Source organism: Histoplasma capsulatum (assembly GCF_000150115.1).
Source record: "Histoplasma capsulatum G186AR genomic scaffold supercont2.5, whole genome shotgun sequence".
Taxonomy (NCBI): Eukaryota; Fungi; Ascomycota; class Eurotiomycetes; order Onygenales; family Ajellomycetaceae; genus Histoplasma; species Histoplasma capsulatum.
This window is the reverse complement of record NW_025544805.1, coordinates 730,681-750,858: the sequence shown is the minus strand read 5'-3', so window position 1 is coordinate 750,858 and position 20,178 is coordinate 730,681. Positions and strand designations below refer to the sequence as shown.

Genomic DNA, 20,178 nt, shown 5'->3' with positions numbered 1-20,178 from the left:
TCTGGACTTTAGTGTAATAATACGGGTTTTCTATAGAACGAATCGAGGACGGCCACCAAGAGCTCCGCAAGCCGGTCAAGGAGTATTTGGAGAGGTGGGAGAAGCGGGAGCTGAACTCGTGGGAGGAAGAGGAGGAGCGCAGTGCGCGGTGTATGGAACTGCCACTAGAAACGGGGATCGAGCACTTCCGAGAGAAACGCAATAGCGGACCAAAGAGGCTTGGAAACACAGCACAGCACGAAGGAAGGCCTAGGAAGTCATTATCGGAGAGGAGTGGTGCTGCAGCCGGTAGACGGTGGAAACGATGGCGGACATGGACGAAGAACACTCGACTTGGACTTCAACAGATAGACAGATAGATGTTTACGGAGAGTCATCGTCCACGGTTGAAGCTGATGAAGCGCCGAATGCGGCCCAGAGCCAGGCTTCGTCATCTGACTAGCGGAAAAACATTACGCCGGCAGCCTCCACGTTGTGCCGAGCCAATCGACCCATTATGTAATATGGCCAAGTCATGTTGTCCTGGATTTTCGCGGTTTCCAAGTTTTCGTTCCTGGCCAGAAAGGTCATTTAACCACTGTATACAACATCCCGAGTTCAGGCTTCCGTTTTTCAATTGGGCGACGTAGCCCCGGGGTTGTCACGGCTGCTATACGCTGTATCTATAGCTATCCAGGCTGGTCTAAATCCAATTCCAACCCTGGAAGCTTGGGGCTTCCCCCGCCCAACCTGCCTGCAAGAACATGTCTGATGATGATTGCGACTCGCGCACAGCTTCTGTTGGTTTATTGAAGGCCCGCCGCAAGCACACATTCTCCGAGTCTCAAAAATCATCCTCAACTGGGAATTCTGGCAGGCAGTGTTCAAGAAAGGATCATACGTTAGGTCGTCGTGACCTTCAGAACTTTGTCCCTAAGGGCGCTTCATTTACTGTTTCATCCCTTACAGTTGATTGCGCGTCTAGTTCGGGTCCCGATACTGCCATGGAGGATAATTGCGGTGAAAGCACAACTACAGACCTCGCCCCCTCATCTGTCTCTCCTCCTGCGTCGCGAGGAATGGCACCGGCAATGAATTGGAACAAACTTGGTAATGGTACCGTTAGAACCGCTCTTCGTGGGCGGCGCCAAGCGGATACGGTTGGTTCTGCTGCTGCAGCTTCATTTGAGGCTATTAATGGGAATTACTGGCGCAGTCGGGATGCGTCTCTTTCGTCTACAGGGAGTGATATCGGTGGACATCATCCCCGATTGCAAGGCCAACGGCAAAGCCATTCCGAAACGGATGCTTCTCGAAGGAAACCTCATATCGGAACAAGTTTAGGTCCAACGACCTTCTCTGCAGAGTTTTCCGATACGGATTCTGAACAGGACACGGATGGAAACAATGATATTGTTCTTAACTTGACTGGTCCTCCTCAAATAGATGATGGGGTTCTAGCCACTGGAAAGCTACGTGATTGGAAAGATGAAATTGCTGTTAGAAATGACGGCCAATTTCAAGTTGGGGAATTTAATGGAGAGCAACTTAGCGTACCAAACGGCTCGAAACCCCCCATACAAGTTGGCGACGATATACCACAAAACCAGGTTTATCCTGACATTGATACTGGGAGGGCCATGTCTGAAGGCCCAAAGGCGGAGGCAATTCGTTTGTTCCGCGCAAAATACCATTCAGATCCTACCACTCTCGCTGATCTCACTCGTAATGATTTCGAGACTCAAGCTAGGTATAGGTTTTTCGATTTGCCACTAGAAAATGTTGACCTCAGTCTGCCCATAACGTGCATTGATTGTATGAAGGAAGGCCATCTTGCGGACGTTTGTCCTAGGAAGGAGGTATGTTATCCCTCTGGCACTCTGTGTCTATCTTGGGCGGTGTGATTCCATTTCGCTTCTCCCAGGAGAAGCAGCTCTCGATCATTTCTGACATCGGACGCAGTGTGAACATTGCGGAGCATGGGATGTTCACGAGAGTCGATTTTGTCCTTCCCAGCGAAGATGCCAACGTTGCAGGGAACGGGGTCATGACGCACAGGCTTGCACCTCTGCTTTGAAAAGTTCAGCTGTCGAAGACCCCTGTGATTTTTGTGGTTCCAGTGACCATACTGAGTGCGAGTGTGACTTGATATGGAAGCTCCCTAAGCGAAACCCAACCTCAGGCCGCATATTTGTTTCCATATCTTGCTGTCACTGCACAAGTAGTCGCCATTTGATCGGAGATTGCCCTACACGCACCTTCCCGCTGAACTCCTCATCCTTCAGCCTTAAACATTTTGACCCTGCAATGACTTCCAACCTGAACACTTTCCCTGTTGCTATTTCTGGCAAGGGAAATAGTAATCAGAATAACCCTGATTACAGGATCAGAGGCCGTGCGAGCGCCCGATCATCATCTGTCGAGAGTGATGGAGGTTTCGGGCGACCAGATAGTTGGAACCCAAGGATAAACCGTTCACCCCCACATAGACGCATTCGCTTTAGCAGTGGAATTGGACGTGGTAGGAATCTTGATGATGATACACGTCGCCCTCAAGGTCCAGGAAACGCGCCCCATAATCCCAGCGATTATCACCGCGGATATAGAGAACGAGACCAATATTTCGGTAATAATACCCGCCAACGCTCTTTGTCGCCTACCCGACCTCCAATCCATAAAAGTAACGGGGCAAGTAGTCGGCAACCTAGGGGCAAAGGCGGCAATGGCGGTGGTGGTGGTCCCCGAGGTCGTAGCAGAGGAGCCAAAGGGGGTTTAAATCGGGAAACAAACCGACCTAGGCCCAGCGCGGCTCAGAAAGAGTGGGACCACCATAGACCCTGAAAACTACCTCGAAGGATATAAATACTGTCTTGACGTTTTGCTGAATGTGCCGTGGCGTGTTTACATAGATTAGATGCCCATTCTATTTCCTTCTGTTGGGGTACCTAGTGGACAACAACCATCCGGGTTTTGTGTTCGAATACTAGGGAATATGTATATACCTAAGTAATAATATCACTAGAAATAAGGATATAAATAATATATCACAAAATTATATCCAGGGATTATTATCTCTAATCTAAAAATATAAATATCGCATCTATAACCACACGTTTATCACTGCTCATTGACCCACTCATCATCATCATCATCTTTGGGATTCTCTGCAGGATCCGCGACGCCATCCTCCAAGATGGAAATTATGTCGTCTAGGCGCTTAACCCACATATGCGTATGTTCATGCTCCTTCAAGGCTCGATTATGATCATTTAGTAACAGGATCGTGGCAGCGCCTGCTAGGTGGCCTGCTGTCATGTCGTCAAGGCTGTCACCGACCTAGATATTGTTACCGCGTTTTTAAGCTATACGCTCCTTCCATTATTTCAACCTGGAAGATGACGACGACGACGATGATGATGATGATTATGATGATGGTGATGCCGTTTGGTACGTGTATGTTTTCTCAAGGTATATAAAGGATGAAGGGCCGGGGAAAGAGCTGCCATTTTCTCAGAAATTAAACTTGTATAGTTACATACCATGATCAAATCTTCTGGTTTAGTGCCCCATTCTTTGGCTATATGTAAAATCCCTGCCGGATCTGGCTTTGGGAGGATGTCTGGTGTATCGCGGGTTATGATTGGGAGAAACTCATGTGTTGGGAGGTGCGTTGTTAGAAGGTGGTTTACGGGTGTTCTGTGAAGGGGTTCCAATCGTCAATTCATACCATGCAAGACGAGCAAGGCGTTTACTGGTGGTCAGGGATGCCGGTAACGAACTCGAAATTCCGGGTACATAACGCCCGCTTCAATGCCTTTGACTGCAGATAATCCATCAATTCTAGAAGACCAGGCTGAGGAACTTGCTTGACCATAGCTTCCCGTTCGATGTTCCTAATTCTTGTGATAGCTGCGGTGCGATCTTCTTGTGTTGGCAGGCTGCGGATATGCCCAATGATATCAACGGATTTATCAATCCCGAGCGCGGAGCTTGAATCATCGCCTGTCAGCTGGAGAGCTGTTGATACTCCCATTTCTTTCTGTTTCTGGGAAAAACGAATAAGGAAGACATACCGCATCTCTTGGAACATATAGTTTTGCGGTAGACTAGTGATGTTCATCAGTATTCTATAAGAGTATACATGGCAATTTGATGCCACCTGGCCCTCCCGCATTCCTGTTTGAATTTGGGGATTTACGGGATAGACCTTCAAGAATAATAAAACGGGAGGGCAATTGATCAAGTACCATAATGTCCCGTCGACATCAAACACAACACCCTTCAAAGTGGCCTTGTTGCCTTCATTACTTGCATCAGGCCGAAGCGGGGCAAACCTCCATGGTCGCAGGGATGAGCTGACTGCTGCTGACATGACGCGGGTGGGGAGCATGAATCTAAATAGCAGGAGTAAATGAAGCCGTTATCTGGAGGTAGAGATTAGAGAGTATGCAGGAAATAATGTATATTGAAAAGGATACGATTTCGCAACGATTGTGGCCTGATGAAGGAACTCTGATAAGATATGGTTTCTGTAGCCTGTAAACTAGCGATAACTTAAAACGAAACCAGTCAACTTTACCAGCTATGTAGTTAACTAGCTAATTAATTTACTCGCGCGCGTGTTCTTCTCGAACTCACACAATTACACTCGATCATCCAAACCATGGAGTCCCAAAAGGCCCCGAATCAACCCAAGGCTCCGGGATACCGGCGTGCGAAGCCTCTACCTTTCGAATTAGCCCGACATTGCAATATTTACTTCGAAGAAAAATTGTGTAAGCTTCCCCCCGTTCCCCCCCAATGGCGAGTAACTAATACAAGATCCGTGCTTTGTAGACCATCAAGCTCTCCATCTTCTCCTAAGCCTGCTCTCGTCAAGTACTATCACATCTGGCCCTGCTTTCGTACCGACAACCCACCAACTTGCAGTCGCAGCAACTCTGGTTGTTCATCCCTCCACCACCACTCTAGCAAAATCGCGGGAGGCTGCAAACGCGTCGAACACCGCTTTGCAACTTTTACGCCTCACCAACAAATTGGTGGGACCATTGGCTGCACAATTTGGTATTGCATTTTCTTTTACGCGCTTCTCCTCCACACGCCATGGGGGTCCGCGTCGCAAAGATGGTGATGGTGAGGACACCAGCGGTACAAGCCCAGACTCGGACACGGCCCTTATCAACATGGAACTTGCACACCGTGGATCTCTCTGGTTTCGATCTGAAGATTTCTGGTCTGCTGTTGGATGGGCTTTCAATTGTTCCGTTCTCTACCCCAAGCGGTGGTCTAGATGGCGGGTCTGGTTGGAGCTGATGTGTGATGTGCTGGAAGATGACTGGACTGAGAGAGAAAATAGCTCAAAAAATGGGGCGAAACTCTCACCTTCCAATAATATTCTCCGCCAGAGTTTAATTTTTAAATATATCTCGGGCACCTCGGGAGTGTCTGGTCAGCATCGAAGGATCGTTCGAGCTATCTTTGCAGATGGGAGTCAGGTTTCGCTGAACGAGTTTAAGGAGGTGTTCCGCAACGAATCAAAGGATCCAGAAAAGGGCAAGGATCATTTGAAAAAACGTGAAGCTGATGTGAACATTGACGAGGATATATATGGAGACTACCTTGGAGGAGACGAGGATGAAATTGACGAAGAAAATGACACTGCTTGTACAAGGAAAACCAGGCAACTTCGTCTAAAACGATCAAAAACTACGGCTTCAGCTCCAATGTCGGACTCAGTCGAAGAGCTCAATATGCATCCGTCGTATAAAGCCCCAGGAATCACATATTCTAACCAAGGGACAACCTTAGGTGACCTGTCATCCATTGCTCTTCGACAGCGACTTATGCAGATCTTATCCCGAGTTTCAGATGCTCTGCCGGAATATTATATGGCAGTGGAGCATTTGTATCAGCTTTTCGTGGAATTTGTCCGTCCATTACCCCTCCCTACGTTTCAGCTCCTAGTATCATGCTCGATGTTGTCGAATTTTACAGATGACATGCGAAGCACGTTGTGCAGGATGGCTCTCTCGCTTTTACTACACCGACCCTCTAATTCAGAACAGGCGTACATCAACCAAGCTATCCTAGAGAAGTATTATCTTCCATATGCTGCTTACACGAACAACGCTATCGAAAATGCCAAAATATCTATCCTCCTAGAGACCCTACTACTTCTACTGGCCTCTAATGGCATGCTACAGGCTCGGCAATCTTTGAGAGATGCAATCGAAACGGGAATTATGGCTAGAGCTGATAAAATGCAGAGTGACGTCAAAAAAACCCAAGATAAAATGAAATTGGATGAAATTGGTTGGGCTTGGCTGATTGCAAGTGGCGAACGAATGAACTACCTGGTGAACAACTTATTATCATCGGTAAAGGATGAGCAAACCGTCACTAAATAAACTGCGCTATTTTTTAAGTTGTTATCTATGGTCCTAATCTACATTCTGTGGTCGAATATTGAAGCCGCATGTCTCGAGTCGGCGACCTATATTTCCGCCTACTAAAACAACGAACCAGGGGGGTGTTTTCTTCCGGCTTCTTCATTGCGTCAACAGAAATTTTTCCTCTAAATATGCGCGTTCGTCGCCTGAGATATCCGAAAAGGAAGGAAGAGTTGATATGCCCTTTCCCAAACCGCATATAAGCTTCGATTGAGCTTCGTTTAGCTGATCCAGGAAAATCCCCCAAATTTCTTCCCCGGCCGTGGATAGTTTCTCAAGCCTGACGATTTCGATTTTTCGACTCTCACACGAGGCTCTGGCTTCCATTAGATCCATCATAATCATCCATTCTTCGTCTGTCAACCGGGAACGTACTGCTTGGCTCGCTGAATGTGTTTGCTGGATTCTGCCGTTCGTGTCTGAGGCACGTATAGCGTCAGTTGGCATTGCGGTTTCGGGGAGTTGCAGCTTCCACTCGATAAGCAAAGCTCTATACAGATTGCCTTTTACCCAGGAAACAATCCAGCTTTCGTTTCGTTTATTTCCGAAAGCCTCTTTCCATTTCTGCAGCATGATCTCCTCTTTGGCCTTGACCTCTCCTTGCACTTCCTCGAGCAATTTAAGCAGGTCGAGTGCGTTACTCTTAGCGGCTTTGTATATCTTCACCCTCAGATCTTGCATTGTTTTAGGGCGCTCGGATCGATTTCGAAGCCATCCATTGTCGTCGATTCCTCGCTTCATTTCTTCAAATCTCTTTTTGTGGAAAAGCGCGCAGACCACTAACGCGATTTGATTGAAATATTCGAGTTTAAGTGGTGCCAAAGGGACATATGTTTCATTGCCGGATATGATGCTCCATTCCAATGACAGTGTCTCCTTGACTATGGCCGCAAGAATTGCTCGTTTACGCTCGTCAAACAATCGGTGAAAACTTGACGCCGCGAGTGGGAGGTATTGCAGCAAAGTCCTAATACTAGAAATATTTGATAATGTGAGGATGTGGATTTTTATATCGGCTGGCAGCCTGCTGAGACGGCAATTAGCTGCCACCTCATCTTGAAGCTCTCTATTTGTTAGCTGTGTTTTCCGCATCCGGGAGTTTTTCAGCCGTTCGAGGCTGTCAAATATTGGCATTTTTATGTGACTTTGTGACTTTCGATGACGGCAAAATATCTATCTGAGAGATGACCAAGTTTCAGATGAGTGCGCTAGTCAAACACGTCCTCGTAGGTAAATTCAGTTTAGGTATAACGGCAGGGGTCGCGGGGAGACCGTTTATCACTACCAGTGAGGTTGTCAGCTGCTGGAGGGAAACCCTGGAATGCTAGAGGAAAAACTTACCAGCTATATGGTAGAAAATATTTGGTTTGCAAGATTTAGAAGATATTGATATAAAAAACAAGTGCATGCTGCATCAGCTCGCGTATAAAGACGACTACGTGCTACTCGAAATATTTGTCCCTTTTTGTCCTGTTCGCTTTCTCTGAAATCCCCTGCCAGTACATGCCAGTCTCCATTGCTTGGGAACAAAGGAAAAAGGCCCAAGGTATGAATGTCTTTCATTACCATCCCATTCCCCCGGGCTTGTATCCACGCTTTTAATGTTTAATGAAATACAAGTTGATTGGCGGACTTCCTTCACCCATAGCCACACGGAATCTCGAGTATTTTGACTTTTCTCATGAGTTGAGCCCACCCGCCTGCACTAGCTACTCCACGAAGACCCGCCAGTGCTACAAAGCGCCTTGTCATTTACCCCGGTTCTTTCCGGCTGCAATACACTTCGGGCTAGGATACGATCAATAGGGCATTCAATTGACTTAACGTGAAGAAAGAGTTTTCAGTTCTACGCCGTAAGAGACCGTTCCAGAAAACAAACATCTTTGATGGCTGATTGGAGACTCGGAAATTTTGGTGGCTTCCTTGTTGATCAACTAGTCTTTGAAGGTGGAGCCAAGGTCCCACTAACTTTTATTCCTTTTTAGCTAGGATCTGGTCTGATCTGGGGTATCTAGCTCGTTTATTGTCGAAGCAAGGTACATAGCCTTGGAAACGAGCAAATCGGTGTCGAGGTGATCTCAATATTGTACTCCGTATGTAGTATTACAATGAGAGAGATCACGACTAAATTGCCGAACAAAACCTCCTTGTCTGACCTGCCCGAGGTTTCTCCTGGCGAGATGGCTTTTTCCCTGGTTAGAAAATTCTCCGCGTTATCATTGGCTTTTTTTGATTTGATTTCCAAAATTTAACGAAAGATGGCACTGTTGTCAGAAATCATGCGAACCATATTCTTTAATATAGCTCCACCACCTCTTTGCCTCCCGATTTGAGAAGACTGCCCAAATACAACTTTCAAACATTGGGCCAAAGTGCTATTTTTATGGTGAAAACATGCTGAAAGAGCACGCATCGCGTCGGATATGCGTGTTTGGAGGAAATTACGTGGAGAGACAATATTCGACGACACGCAGAATGGAATTTCTGGATAAATAGCTGACGGGCTAGTTCCTAGTCACAAGGCCCCTAGCAAATCGACTCCTTTTGGAAATAAAAAATCCCGTCTTCCTTGGTGTCTAAACTCAGCGTTCAGAATCAGCGAGCGAAATCTATCCTTCAGACCCTGGAGGGTAATCCTTTTGAGTCGAGCCTTTGACTACGGAAACAAAAGACGCAATAATAGTTCAAATATAAACCCTCAAAGGTTGGTGCAGGTGGCTGAAATGGTTCATCGACAGAATCAGATCTCATTTTGGATACGATTTTGGCAGAATAAAAAAGAGAAATGGACTGAGGTTGGATCTTTCGATCTAAGTTATCCAATAAACCACTGCATATACACTTGCCAACCCGCGACTAGGTTAGTTTATGCTTAACAAATGCTAAGTTTGTCCGTACTATAATTAATCTTATTTCTGGTAGTACGGTAAGATGGATAGCGAGAACACTCAATATGCCTGTCAATGCGCCGAATCTTTGCTCCTAGCATATGAAACGTACCATACCAGCGCATGTCATTCGTATACTGGTACTATCAGGCGTTTGCTTATTTTCCCTCAGGCGCAAGTTATCTCTTGGAAGCAAACACGGAACGCAATTGTCATTCATGGCGATAATTAAAGCGTGTAGCCATTGGCTTCGTGGATCTCCACTCCTTCGAATCTGGCGTGGATGGCATTCTTTGCCCTTTGAACATAGTCTTTGATGAATGTTTGGATTCCCTTTCCATCTAGTGGTTCAGGGGCGGGTGTGTTTCCAGAAATGGTCAGGTTACTGCTGTAGACCGCCGAACAACTTTCTGCCAGTGGACTTTTCCCTTTGTTGTCGGGCCCAAAGTCCACAATTGACGACAAAGACAAAACAGTTTTTGGCATGGCCAACATTAGTGCCTTCTTTCCACGTGTTGATTTGCGTATCATTATATGCCCCGGGACATTGTTGAATCCTCTAGCGCCGGGTCAAACAAAACTGTCCTCCTTGATCAGCAACGTCTTTGGAATTGGTAATATCCCCTTAACGATTGGAAGAGGAACATGATAAGAATCACAAGCTATCTGGTTAACGGCATCAAAAGAATACGTTTTTGCAAAATGATATTGCAAATCTGCATTGCACGTTGGAAAGTTTTCCATATTTGTATTGTCCAGATATAGCGAATACCAGGCGCCACTTCCAGAAAGAGAGGATCATAAACTGCCATCAAACTTGTCTTACGATGCCCGAAATATTATACTACTGAGCCTGCAGAGAGGCTTCGTCATCGCGCCCAACAGTGGGCATCTTGGACGGAAATTCGGAAGAACGAAGTGACAAGGGGACCGTGCAACTTTGATGGAGTATGCTTAAACCAAAGAGCTCGGGTATGCTAAAACCCACGCCTCGAGGCCCACTCGCGATGGATGGATAAATGTGGGGTAGAGGGCGTTTGCGGGGGCGATCCGGAGATTCCCCACTAGCTAGGAGCGACCCTGCCCAAAAAGCCCCAAGCTCATCCAGGTTCTAAGACTGTGGACTTCTGGCTATTTTATCTCAGCATGCTCGGCCTCTCTGCTCTGAATGTAGGACAGCGCATATCAAGAGTGGGCCTGCACTAAGCCCTGAGCCAATGAAAGGCCTCATCCGTCATTGTCTATTTAGTAGATAGAAGCTTGTTAGCTGGAAGAACATTAGCGGAGTCACCTGAGGTGTCAGCCGACGTGTAGTCTCAGGTCCTCCAAATAGAGATGTCACCCAAAGACGATAACTGGCACGTTTGATATAATTGATAGATAGGGTAGAATAGCGGATATCGGCAACCAGCTCACCTATGTGTAGCGCAAGATGCAAGATGCAAACGAAGCGCAGTTTTCCAATTGATTCCTCGAAGACCAAGGTGCTTGCCCATATCACTCGCAGTTCGAGAAAATACCCAAGAAATGAGACAAATGAAGCCCCTTTTTTGTTGCATCTAACTGTGAGATGGAGTCCGCTTGCACGTAATCAAAAACCTATTGCCAAACTATATGTTATAGTTTACAGCACATAACGCAAACACTCTAATGTGGCGTTGTATTTGTATCTTCTTTATCTTCCGCAGATTGGATAGAGGACGGCAAATTCATCATTAGCTAGAAACTTAGACCAATAGGTTACGGAAATATCCTCAGTTGAAGTCAAGAATTAGCCCCGGAACATATGTCATGGTCATAGTTAGTCCGCTTAAGAAGAAATTTGGAGTCATCCAGGACGGTTCAGTCGGCATCACACTCGCCGCTCAGACCGTATATTTTGCGGGGAAGGTCTACGGGTCCTACGTCCGCTTTCCTGGTAGACGGCGGGGCTTTAAGAACTCCACTGCGCATCCATTGTTAGAGTAGAAAACAAGCACTGATTTTAGGGTTCAATTTCACACAAAGAGATAAACACAGCAAGTAAACCGATTTTTGAATCCGATATGGCCTTCCTTGCAAAAATGAGGTGTGGTGCAATCCCACTCATTCGAGCCACTTATGAAATGGCACCACAGAGAGCAGTACCGCGAGTTCCAGTGTGTTTTGGAGTAGCTGCAACGACGCCGTATGGCGCTAAATGGCCAGGTCATAAACGGGAAGCTTCTTCGATATCAACAAAGCAATCTGTAAATCTCAGTTCGTCGATCGCCTCCAAACTCTCGCTTGATGGAAAAGTCACGGTCATCACAGGTAAGCTGCAGAAAGACTTCCCTAACAGGTGCCTGTAAACGTGCTAACATTCTTGTAGGAGGCAGTAGGGGAATTGGATTGGCCCTTGTTGAAGCAATGGCTGGTCTCGGTAGTGACGTCGCCATTCTCGACATTATGGAGCCTCAGGTGGATATAGAAAAGCTGCAGAGCCAGTACAACACTCACATAAAACACTTCAAGTCCGTTGCGACCGATATCATTTCATTGGCCACCGAATAAATACTGACATTTGAGGCGGGGCAGAACCGATGTAACGCAAAAGGGGAGCTTGGAGAATGCGTTTTCTGCAGCAACAAAAGAGCTTGGCCATATCGACAACTGGTAAATGCAACCCAGATTCTCGAATCGTGGACATTTTGCTGACTGTTCCTGATATAGCGTAACTGCAGCGGGCCTTGCATTGGACAAACCCTTCCTAGAATATGGGTGGGAGGAATCCCGGCGCATACTTGATGTCAATGTAAGTCTCTGAAGGCTGATTTCCCATTCGCTACGTTGATAAAAAGTAGCCTAGAAGTAGGGAGTTAACCACCATAGGTAATCGGTTCATTCTTTTCTGCTCAATTGGCAGCCCGCCAAATGATGGAACAGGGGAACGGCGGCTCCATCGTCATGATCTCATCCATGGCAGGCCACTGTGCTATGCCATCGCAGCGGGTTTCCATCTATGGTGCATCGAAGGCAGCAATTAAGTTGCTTGGGAAAGCCCTGGGGGTTGAGATGGCACCTCACAACATTAGGGTCAATACGCTCTCTCCAGGATACATTACTGATGGAATCGATGGGGAGTTCAGCGACCTTGAGGGGATTGTTTATCGGATTTCGCCCATGGGGCGTATCGGCCAGCGGGACGATCTCACGATGGCAGTAGCGTACCTGTTGAGTGAAGGGGCTTCGTACACCACAGGGGCAGACATAGCCGTCACTGGAGGCTTGCACAATGGTAGAATAGAACTCTGAGCTTTTGAAGAGAGTGTGCTTGTAGCGAACGCTGAGTTTAATTGCCTTGTTTTGGGATTCATGGTAATGTAGGTCGATGGATATCCAGTGGAGGTGGATTACACCATGTAACGTTGTTACATGTAACCAGAGTAGAGTAGGCAGAATACAACAGTTCTTCTTTCCCACTCAACCAAATACCCATTTCCTATGCAACTTCAATGAGAAAGTAACCACAGTCTATAAGCGACTAGGTGTGGTAGACTTCAATAGCCCAAAGTCACGAATGAATGTAGGAAATGTAAGGGTATTTCCTCGAAGCCTCCACCTCTATTCAAGGCGTTAAACTCCAGCATTCGCGCCAACAACCATCTGTCGTTCTCACCCTCCAGTCCGCTAACTTATCTTCTAGATGGCTACTTGCCTCCTCACCTCCAGCGCATAGAATTTCAAATGCCCCCATGGCTTGCGAGCTCGGAAGGACACATCAGTACATGCCATGCCCCAGAAATTGTCTGAAGCTGCAAATTTCCATGGGGGAGTTGGCGGTGTCGGGTCAGTTGAGTATCCGGGCGCAAGGGCTGGAGTATTGCTGTAAAATTCTGCGTCAAGACCAGAAAAATGGCTGCCGACACGTCTGGAATCGGCTCGGATGATAGAGTCGTGTGAAGATAAAGGCCTTTATCGTAGTCAATAATTTTGTTGCTGGGGTAGGATTCCAAAAAATGGCATGAGAATCGGAAAAGTGAGCGGGTTGGCGAGGGGATATTCAGTGGCAGAACTAGAGCTGCAAGTAACCACTCAGGGGCTCTATCTGGACCGTTCAAGTCTGCAAAGGCCCAGGGATCTGGCCCTGCCGAAAGACAGCTCAAAAAAAAAAAAAAGTTGAGTAATTTTTCGGTATTTTCCAAAGCTGGGAGCCAACTATAACGTCTCGTTAGCTAGGTTGGTGATAGGTTTACCCAGATAGCCGTACAAGCTCTCCATAGAATCCTGGCCGTCAAAGACTGAGTCGAGAACCATACTGTCGACACGCTCAGGGAACATTGCCGCAAACGCTTGACCAAGAAATGGCCCATATAAAGCCTGTGTACATGCAGACTCATCACTTCTCCAATCGAATCCGAAATATTTAAATCAATCGTACCCCAGAATTCAACTTGTCGTCTTCGCCAAGGTATCAACGATCCGCACCATGTCTCGGGAGACAAAAGTGGTACTGAGAAAGCTCCCTTTGCTGTTTTGTGTTTCGTAACATTTCTCCGCCACATACGTGCTGTCGTCCCAGTCTCCCTCCCAACGTTGAACATAGCTAGAAAATTTCGATGTGCGACACCATTTCAACGGTTCGCATTTACTGCCGACGGTGGTTTGGTCCAGTTAAGACCACACGAGAAGGGGATAGTTCGCCCAGTGCGTGCCAGTACTTGAGCGATAACAGCCTCTATGAAGGAAGGCAAAAAGAAAACCGAATAGGTCATACCGAGGATCAAATCCAATCAGATTGTATTGACCCCCAAGAACCCTAGATCAAATTGCGTGATGCGGAATACAAAGCATCGTCCTTGAAACTAACGTATTACAAATGTGGCCTTTATAGGAGCATCTTCAACTCCAGACCCACCTGGTCCAACGGGGGGAGTAGTACACTCCAGAGGACAGGCTTCTTATGTAGCACCGATCTTGGGCAGTCAATTGGAGCATAATTTCTTCGGAGCCATTGGAGTTTGAGTAATCGAGGGGCACTGGGAGCTTGACACAGTTGATTGGAAGTTATATTAAACCCAGATCAGTTCCTTCCAATCTACAAGACGCCCAATTCAATGTCGATGGCCGCTGCTCCTGACTATGGCCTCTGGAAGGGACAGCTCCGGTGAAGTGTTACCTAAAGAGAATATATCACGGACAAACAAACTAACGAAAAAAAAAAAAAAAAAACTGGAAAACAAACGGGACAGATATGAGTAAACCAACTTACTTCTCAAATCATAGTCATCTCAATGGATTCAATATATTGTTTGCCATGGCGATGTCAAGATCGCAATCCCAACTAGCAAAATAGCACCCTTTCAGCTTTTACACAGCTAAAAATTTCGACCGCGAGATCGTTTGCTAGCACAGCGAATGTGGCCGTGGAAATGGGAGCAATAGCCTCCTCTTGCGGGGGTAAATCCAAATTTGTGTCTTCGTTCACGGTTGACGGTAAGGCTGGTTCCAAGCTGAGGCGCTAGCCCGATTTAAAATAGAGCAGGAGTTAAACCCAACCTCTTGTTATGCTAAGGACGCTGTTTCGCTTGGAATATGTTGAAATCGACGTCGTGCGAACTGCGACAAGTGGACTCAGTTAGAAGCGACCGGTGACAGAGTCACTATTGAAATGATATTGTTTGCCTTGCTTCAACGGAAGAGCATTGTTCGTGTTTGCGAGCCAAACTTATTAAAGAATATGGATGATTGCTCCTGCATATTTGTATTCCAGCTCATTTAAATTCCTTTTGATCTTTCTCTTGTCATTTGCCTGGAAGATATGAAGAGCATGAGCGGGGAGTGTGATTACTCGTCAATTTCTTGCTTTAGGTGGCTTCATCAAGTTGAGTTCGGATATTAGCATATGTGGCTAATTCCTGGGATTTTCACTCCTGTAAGGCTGCAGGTGGAGCAGGAACTTCCCGAATCGGTCAATCGGCTTGGGATATTTTAGCCAACCCCGTATCCAACTTAAACGGAACATATCCCATATTACAGGCTGAACCGCCGTAGCAATGACCCAATGACGAACGGTGACACTCGTGGCTGTTGAAATGCAAAGCCTCTGCCGCCTTGCTTATCCATGGAGGACTATCCTCTCAAACCGACGAGCTATGGTTACTAGAAAGCGAGAACACACGGTGGCCATTGCCATAAAAAAAATAGAGACAACTTCAGAGGCATGTTAAATACCGTAACAACAGTAATGGAAAGCTTTACCCATCATACCAAGCACTCAGTGACTGGGAGTATCACCTTACCAAATTTTCTTACCCTTACAGCCGCCCCAGACAAGCCTGCTATAAACTCAATAAAGGCCTTGTAATTCAAAATGCTAGATTTATTACACGATTATTTAGCAGCATCTATAACAGAGCCATGTGTGCTCACGATTTTGACTATAGTGTTCAGGCGAATAAATCTCTTCATTACATCCTTTTTTTTTCTTATCCAATCTTCCTGCAAGCTCCATCCCTGACCCATGACGCTGGGTCCATTGTACTCATTAAATTTGAAGGAAAACCGGGATTCTTACATCCTGTGCCCTGCCACAAGTCTTTCGAGCATGATTCTCCAGTTGGGAATTATGATGGGAGTGACAGGCTGACGAATAAAAGATTTTGTTCTCATGTGTGGGTTCAGTCCAAGTCCACTCTGTCTGGCGTTGAGGTTGAAAAATCCGTTCTTTTTGTTCACTGTCTCTTATTTATTATTTAACTTATTTACACAAAACTAACCACAATTGCATATTATGAGAATCAGCCAGTCCTATCATCTAGGGGTGAAAAGATAACAAGCTATAAGCGGTGTGGAAGGAGAAGATAAATACATGAGAGCATGCTTTTTTTTAAACAAAAATTTGAAGTCAAGAAAACTTGCATAAATATCGAGGGTCCAGTTTCTATCCAGCTAGAATTTTCTAGTGCTAGTTAGAAATATACCCGAACAAGTGGCACCACGTCGAAGATAAAACAGAACAGAACATTTACAATTAAGCCATTTTCGAAAACCTCTTTGAAGAACATACAAGAACAAGGAAAGAGGAAAAATAAACGGGGGTGGGGTTAATCAGTCAATATTTGCAAGAAAAATTTTTAAAGTGGTGAAACGTGCTGTATATATTGCTGGGGTAATCAAAATTGTATAACACTCAGTAAAAACACAGCATTTGGGATTCAGCCCCTAAGGTGGTGGGCGTGGGCCGATGATTTGCCTCCTCGCACCTTCGAAAAGTCCGGGACCGCCCCTATTCTGGTTATCTCCACCCATAAAGCCATATTGGTTCACGTCCCACGCACCCTCCCCAGGTGCCGTACCCGCTGTATTGATCCCTCGTTTCACGGCTTCCTTTGTTTGCTTCTGGCTCTCCTCCCATTCGCGCTGGCGTTCGCGCTCCCGTTCCATTTCGCGCTCAAGTAACGATTTAGAAGCCCAGCCCCCAGCTCGAGTTTTCTGGGTTGAGGCGGTACGCCTGGCATTCTCCTCATCAATTTCTAATGTTGATGAAAAATCTCGAGGCTTGTGAGAAGTCGGGTGGGCAGGTTGAGGAGCCTGGTTTTGGTCTAAGAAACGATCGGTGCGAGTTTTATGAACGTAGCTCGTGGGATCTGGTAGCGGCCGGGATGGCGATGATATAGTCGTATTTTTTAGTAGTATTTCTGGCGGCTCCGGGAGAGATCGTGGAGGTAGAGATGGTGGAGTAGAATTTCCAGGAGCACTATCCTGGAGAGACTGCCATTCGGATCTGAGTAGCTTGCGCTCTTCCACTAGAGAGGATGCATCGTAGCTAGCCCTTCCAGGGTTAGGGCGGGGACGGCTACGACTCCGGGATCGATTCTTTCGCGATTCCACCCCTCCTTGGCGGACACCTCCCGAACGAGAAAGTTCCTCTCGCTCGCGCTCATACTCACGCTCTCTTTCCTTGGCAAGCTCGAGTTGCCGCTCGAGATCTTTTATGCGTTCACTTTCACTAGATGCAGGAACGGATGCCTTGCCCTGAGACGCTTGATACTGGCTGAGAAATTGGCCATTCAGCCGCGCGTTACTTAATTCCTTTTTCCTTAGTCGTTCCTTTTCCAGGCGTTCTTCCGCTTCCTTCTCCTCAAGGTTTCGACGACGCTCCTCTTCCTCCCATCTGCGCTGCTGCTCTGCCCATCGATTCTTCTCTTCTTCCGCTTCCTTCCGTTCTTTCTCTCTCAGTCGTAGCGTTTCCTCCTGCCATCTGCGTTCCTCTTCAGCGATGGCGCGCCTTTCTTCTTCCATCTCTGCCCGTTGTCGGCGCTCTTGGTCTTCTCGCTGCAACCTTAACTTTTCTTCTTCAGCCTCTCTTTCTCGCCTCTTCCTCTCTTTCTCCGCTAGGCTTGGTACATCTGGCATGGGGCTTGTGATTTGCCGTCTAGCACCAAACGATATTCCAAGGTTGCCCTGATTTGCGCCTCCCATGTATCCATATTGGTGTATATTCCACGCTGGTATGGTCGTGTTTTCTTCTTGTTTATTGGTCCAGGCACTAATGGCAGGCTTGGGTGATGTGGGATTGGAGGAGACTTTCGAAGGGCTGCTTCGTCCAGATGTTGGAGCCTTTCCAATGGGGCTAAACGTCGCCGAGTGGGATTCGCTAGCGTTACTAGTGCCTCTAACTCGAGCGTAAGAAGGTGGCCCAAGGCCAGCGCCCTGACTAGATCCAGTAAGTTGAGGGCTCATTGCGTCGCCCTTACTTTTAATGCCAATCGCTCGCGGAAATTTCCCCGGCTGAAGTGCGTTGGCTCTCCTACTAAAGGAGCGGATACATTGTAGTACCTGCGCAGGATCTTTCGATTCGTAGAGGTCGACAGTAAGAAATACATCATGCGGTTGGAGATTCAGAGGCGCAACTTGACATGCGCGGAGGAAATGCGATATGTTTTCCATTTGGACGAAGGGCATAGTTGAATCTCTGTACTTGACACCCGGGGAAACGGCGAGATTAACCAGTCTCAGGGAGTTCTGTCAATACAAAAGCCCACTTAAACCATGCAGCAAATTCGGATATGTATAGCCAACTTACCGACAAAGAATTACTCCACTCTTCAACAATTCTAATAGATCCCCACTGGGCAGCTTCTCATGGAGTACCTCCTCAATCCACTCCCGGATTTCATTGGCTGCCTGCGGCGTATATCGGGAGAGCCGCAGATTCCGGAGGTCTTTATCTAACGATGAAACGGATGCCATGATGAAATATGGGGGTTTCCGTGGCGTGGAAGAATGTCGAAACAGTAAGCGGGCGGGTCGATCAGGTTCTGTGAGAGGATTTGAAACCTAAGGAGAGTGCTCCTAACGCACAGACATCCAGGCGGTACAAATTTGCGCTATTCAAGATTAAATCAGATGAAGCAGAAGGAGAATATTTGTAAATTACACGAAACTGGTTATATTTTGTGCACTGGGCATTCGCGTGCTGCGCGTTGTTGAGGGGTTGAGATAAGGGAAGGATGAATGACGACAAGAAATAACTAAGCTAGTCAACCAATATCAGAACGCGCTAAATTTATCGCGAAACGAGAAAAGGCCTCCGAAAACCCATCGTTCCCTTTACAACCATGTCACGATAATAATACAGGGGTCGTCGATAGGGGCGCTCTCGGGCTAGAAAACGTATTATGTTTTGCATGGGCCATAAATATGAGCCCAATAAACAGCCTTTGGTTCAAGTGGAAAAGTCTGAAACTTCCCTGGCGCAAAACCTTTCTCGCAGGTAAGTTGCGGGCCAAAAACTCGGTCACAGATACCAGATAGCTTTTTGACTCTTCTGTTGAAATGCGATGAACTCTTCTAATAGTATACAGGAAAGGACTTAGCTGGAAACACTTTCTGGGAATTTAAGGACACTCTCAATTCCAGGCGGCTCCGGCGCATTGTCAAATACAACCCCAAGACACACCTTGCCGACGTGCAGGTTTCTCGTAAGTCAGCCGCCGCAAACCTGGAGTCAACATTGCAGATCCAGAAATCCATATATCTCCGACGGATCTACCGCTAACAATCATGGCATCCGTAGCGCAATGGCACCAGTGGCTTCGATACGCTCGCCAGGATGCCCCAACCATACAGGAACAACAAAACGAACTTCTCCGGCAGGAGCGTATTAAACATCTTGCCAAACTTGCAGATGAGCGATGGGCTAGCAAGCCATCATTTCTCGACAGGCCACAGGGGCAGCACCCGGATCCCGCAATACAATGCTCTCATGAGCTACATCCTCCACCCGCCACACAGCCTGACAAATCGTTAGGTGATGAAGAGCCGGAGCTCAAAGACCAAGGCAAAAAGACTAAATCTCCCTGGGCCCGAAACACTGGCGGGCCAAGCGAGGGATGGCAACCTGAATCGTGGAAACCAGCTCCGAAGGGCAGATAAACTGAGCAGACAGTTGGGCTGAAGCAGCCATCTTTCGAAATACAACCCTTCTCCAATCTGCAAAACGAAAACTTACATTGAGCCCCACCAACGATTCGGACAACCTGCGGGTGCCTGAAGTTTTGGATAAAATCAGGCAGCCACCTTCCAGTCAGAATCTTTGGATCGTACGTGTACATTACATTGGGTGGCAATTTTCAGAAATGCATATGTAAAGTGAAAAAAAACAAAAACAAAAGGGGCTTGCGAGGTAACAGGGGTAGGGTATTGAAAGGAATGAGTCAAATTCGACCAACATACACATATTTTCAATGCTGATAGATGGGTCATCGTTCTCTGACAATTTGACCGGCATAAAAACTATGGCATCAGCCCTGAGAGAATATCTCCCCTTTCAACTTGGGCATCCACTTTAAAAAAAAAAGCTCGATATACTGTACATTACTGATACCCATATTATCAAA

At 46.8% G+C, this 20,178-nt stretch overlaps 9 protein-coding genes across 9 annotated transcripts; 4 read left to right on the top strand and 5 right to left on the bottom strand.

Annotated features, from left to right (window-relative positions):
* Nucleotides 1–695: 695 nt before the first annotated feature.
* HCBG_04204 (zinc knuckle domain-containing protein) lies at nt 696–2,820 on the top strand (the record flags this gene model as incomplete). The annotated part of the gene is made up of 2 exons (XM_045431253.1): nt 696–1,838; nt 2,038–2,820. The coding sequence occupies 2 exons, from the start codon at nt 744–746 to the stop codon at nt 2,818–2,820; spliced, it is 1,878 nt and encodes a 625-aa protein (XP_045287806.1).
* Nucleotides 2,253–4,369, bottom strand: HCBG_04203 (uncharacterized protein; the record flags this gene model as incomplete). The annotated part of the gene is made up of 5 exons (XM_045431252.1): nt 2,253–3,315; nt 3,519–3,675; nt 3,759–3,968; nt 4,053–4,085; nt 4,227–4,369. 5 exons carry the CDS (start codon nt 4,367–4,369, stop codon nt 3,097–3,099), a joined length of 762 nt encoding a protein of 253 aa, XP_045287805.1.
* A 273-nt stretch (nt 4,370–4,642) lies between these two features.
* Nucleotides 4,643–6,386, top strand: HCBG_04202 (uncharacterized protein; the record flags this gene model as incomplete). Its single annotated transcript, XM_045431251.1, has 2 exons — nt 4,643–4,754; nt 4,816–6,386. 2 exons carry the CDS (start codon nt 4,643–4,645, stop codon nt 6,384–6,386), a joined length of 1,683 nt encoding a protein of 560 aa, XP_045287804.1.
* Nucleotides 6,387–6,527: 141 nt separating this feature from the next.
* Nucleotides 6,528–7,860, bottom strand: HCBG_04201 (uncharacterized protein; the record flags this gene model as incomplete). The annotated part of the gene is made up of 1 exon (XM_045431250.1): nt 6,528–7,860. One exon carries the CDS (start codon nt 7,560–7,562, stop codon nt 6,528–6,530), a length of 1,035 nt encoding a protein of 344 aa, XP_045287803.1.
* A 1,684-nt stretch (nt 7,861–9,544) lies between these two features.
* On the bottom strand, nt 9,545–9,847 carry HCBG_04200 (uncharacterized protein; the record flags this gene model as incomplete). The annotated part of the gene is made up of 1 exon (XM_045431249.1): nt 9,545–9,847. One exon carries the CDS (start codon nt 9,845–9,847, stop codon nt 9,545–9,547), a length of 303 nt encoding a protein of 100 aa, XP_045287802.1.
* A 1,260-nt stretch (nt 9,848–11,107) lies between these two features.
* On the top strand, nt 11,108–12,589 carry HCBG_04199 (short-chain dehydrogenase/reductase SDR; the record flags this gene model as incomplete). Its single annotated transcript, XM_045431248.1, has 5 exons — nt 11,108–11,234; nt 11,667–11,808; nt 11,864–11,950; nt 12,008–12,089; nt 12,221–12,589. The coding sequence occupies 5 exons, from the start codon at nt 11,108–11,110 to the stop codon at nt 12,587–12,589; spliced, it is 807 nt and encodes a 268-aa protein (XP_045287801.1).
* A 387-nt stretch (nt 12,590–12,976) lies between these two features.
* HCBG_04198 (uncharacterized protein) lies at nt 12,977–13,615 on the bottom strand (the record flags this gene model as incomplete). Its single annotated transcript, XM_045431247.1, has 2 exons — nt 12,977–13,247; nt 13,545–13,615. The coding sequence occupies 2 exons, from the start codon at nt 13,613–13,615 to the stop codon at nt 12,977–12,979; spliced, it is 342 nt and encodes a 113-aa protein (XP_045287800.1).
* A 2,883-nt stretch (nt 13,616–16,498) lies between these two features.
* HCBG_04197 (calponin homology domain-containing protein) lies at nt 16,499–18,529 on the bottom strand (the record flags this gene model as incomplete). Its single annotated transcript, XM_045431246.1, has 2 exons — nt 16,499–18,290; nt 18,363–18,529. 2 exons carry the CDS (start codon nt 18,527–18,529, stop codon nt 16,499–16,501), a joined length of 1,959 nt encoding a protein of 652 aa, XP_045287799.1.
* Nucleotides 18,530–18,979: 450 nt separating this feature from the next.
* Nucleotides 18,980–19,714, top strand: HCBG_04196 (uncharacterized protein; the record flags this gene model as incomplete). The annotated part of the gene is made up of 3 exons (XM_045431245.1): nt 18,980–19,052; nt 19,144–19,260; nt 19,299–19,714. 3 exons carry the CDS (start codon nt 18,980–18,982, stop codon nt 19,712–19,714), a joined length of 606 nt encoding a protein of 201 aa, XP_045287798.1.
* Between the last annotated feature and the right edge of the window lie 464 nt (nt 19,715–20,178).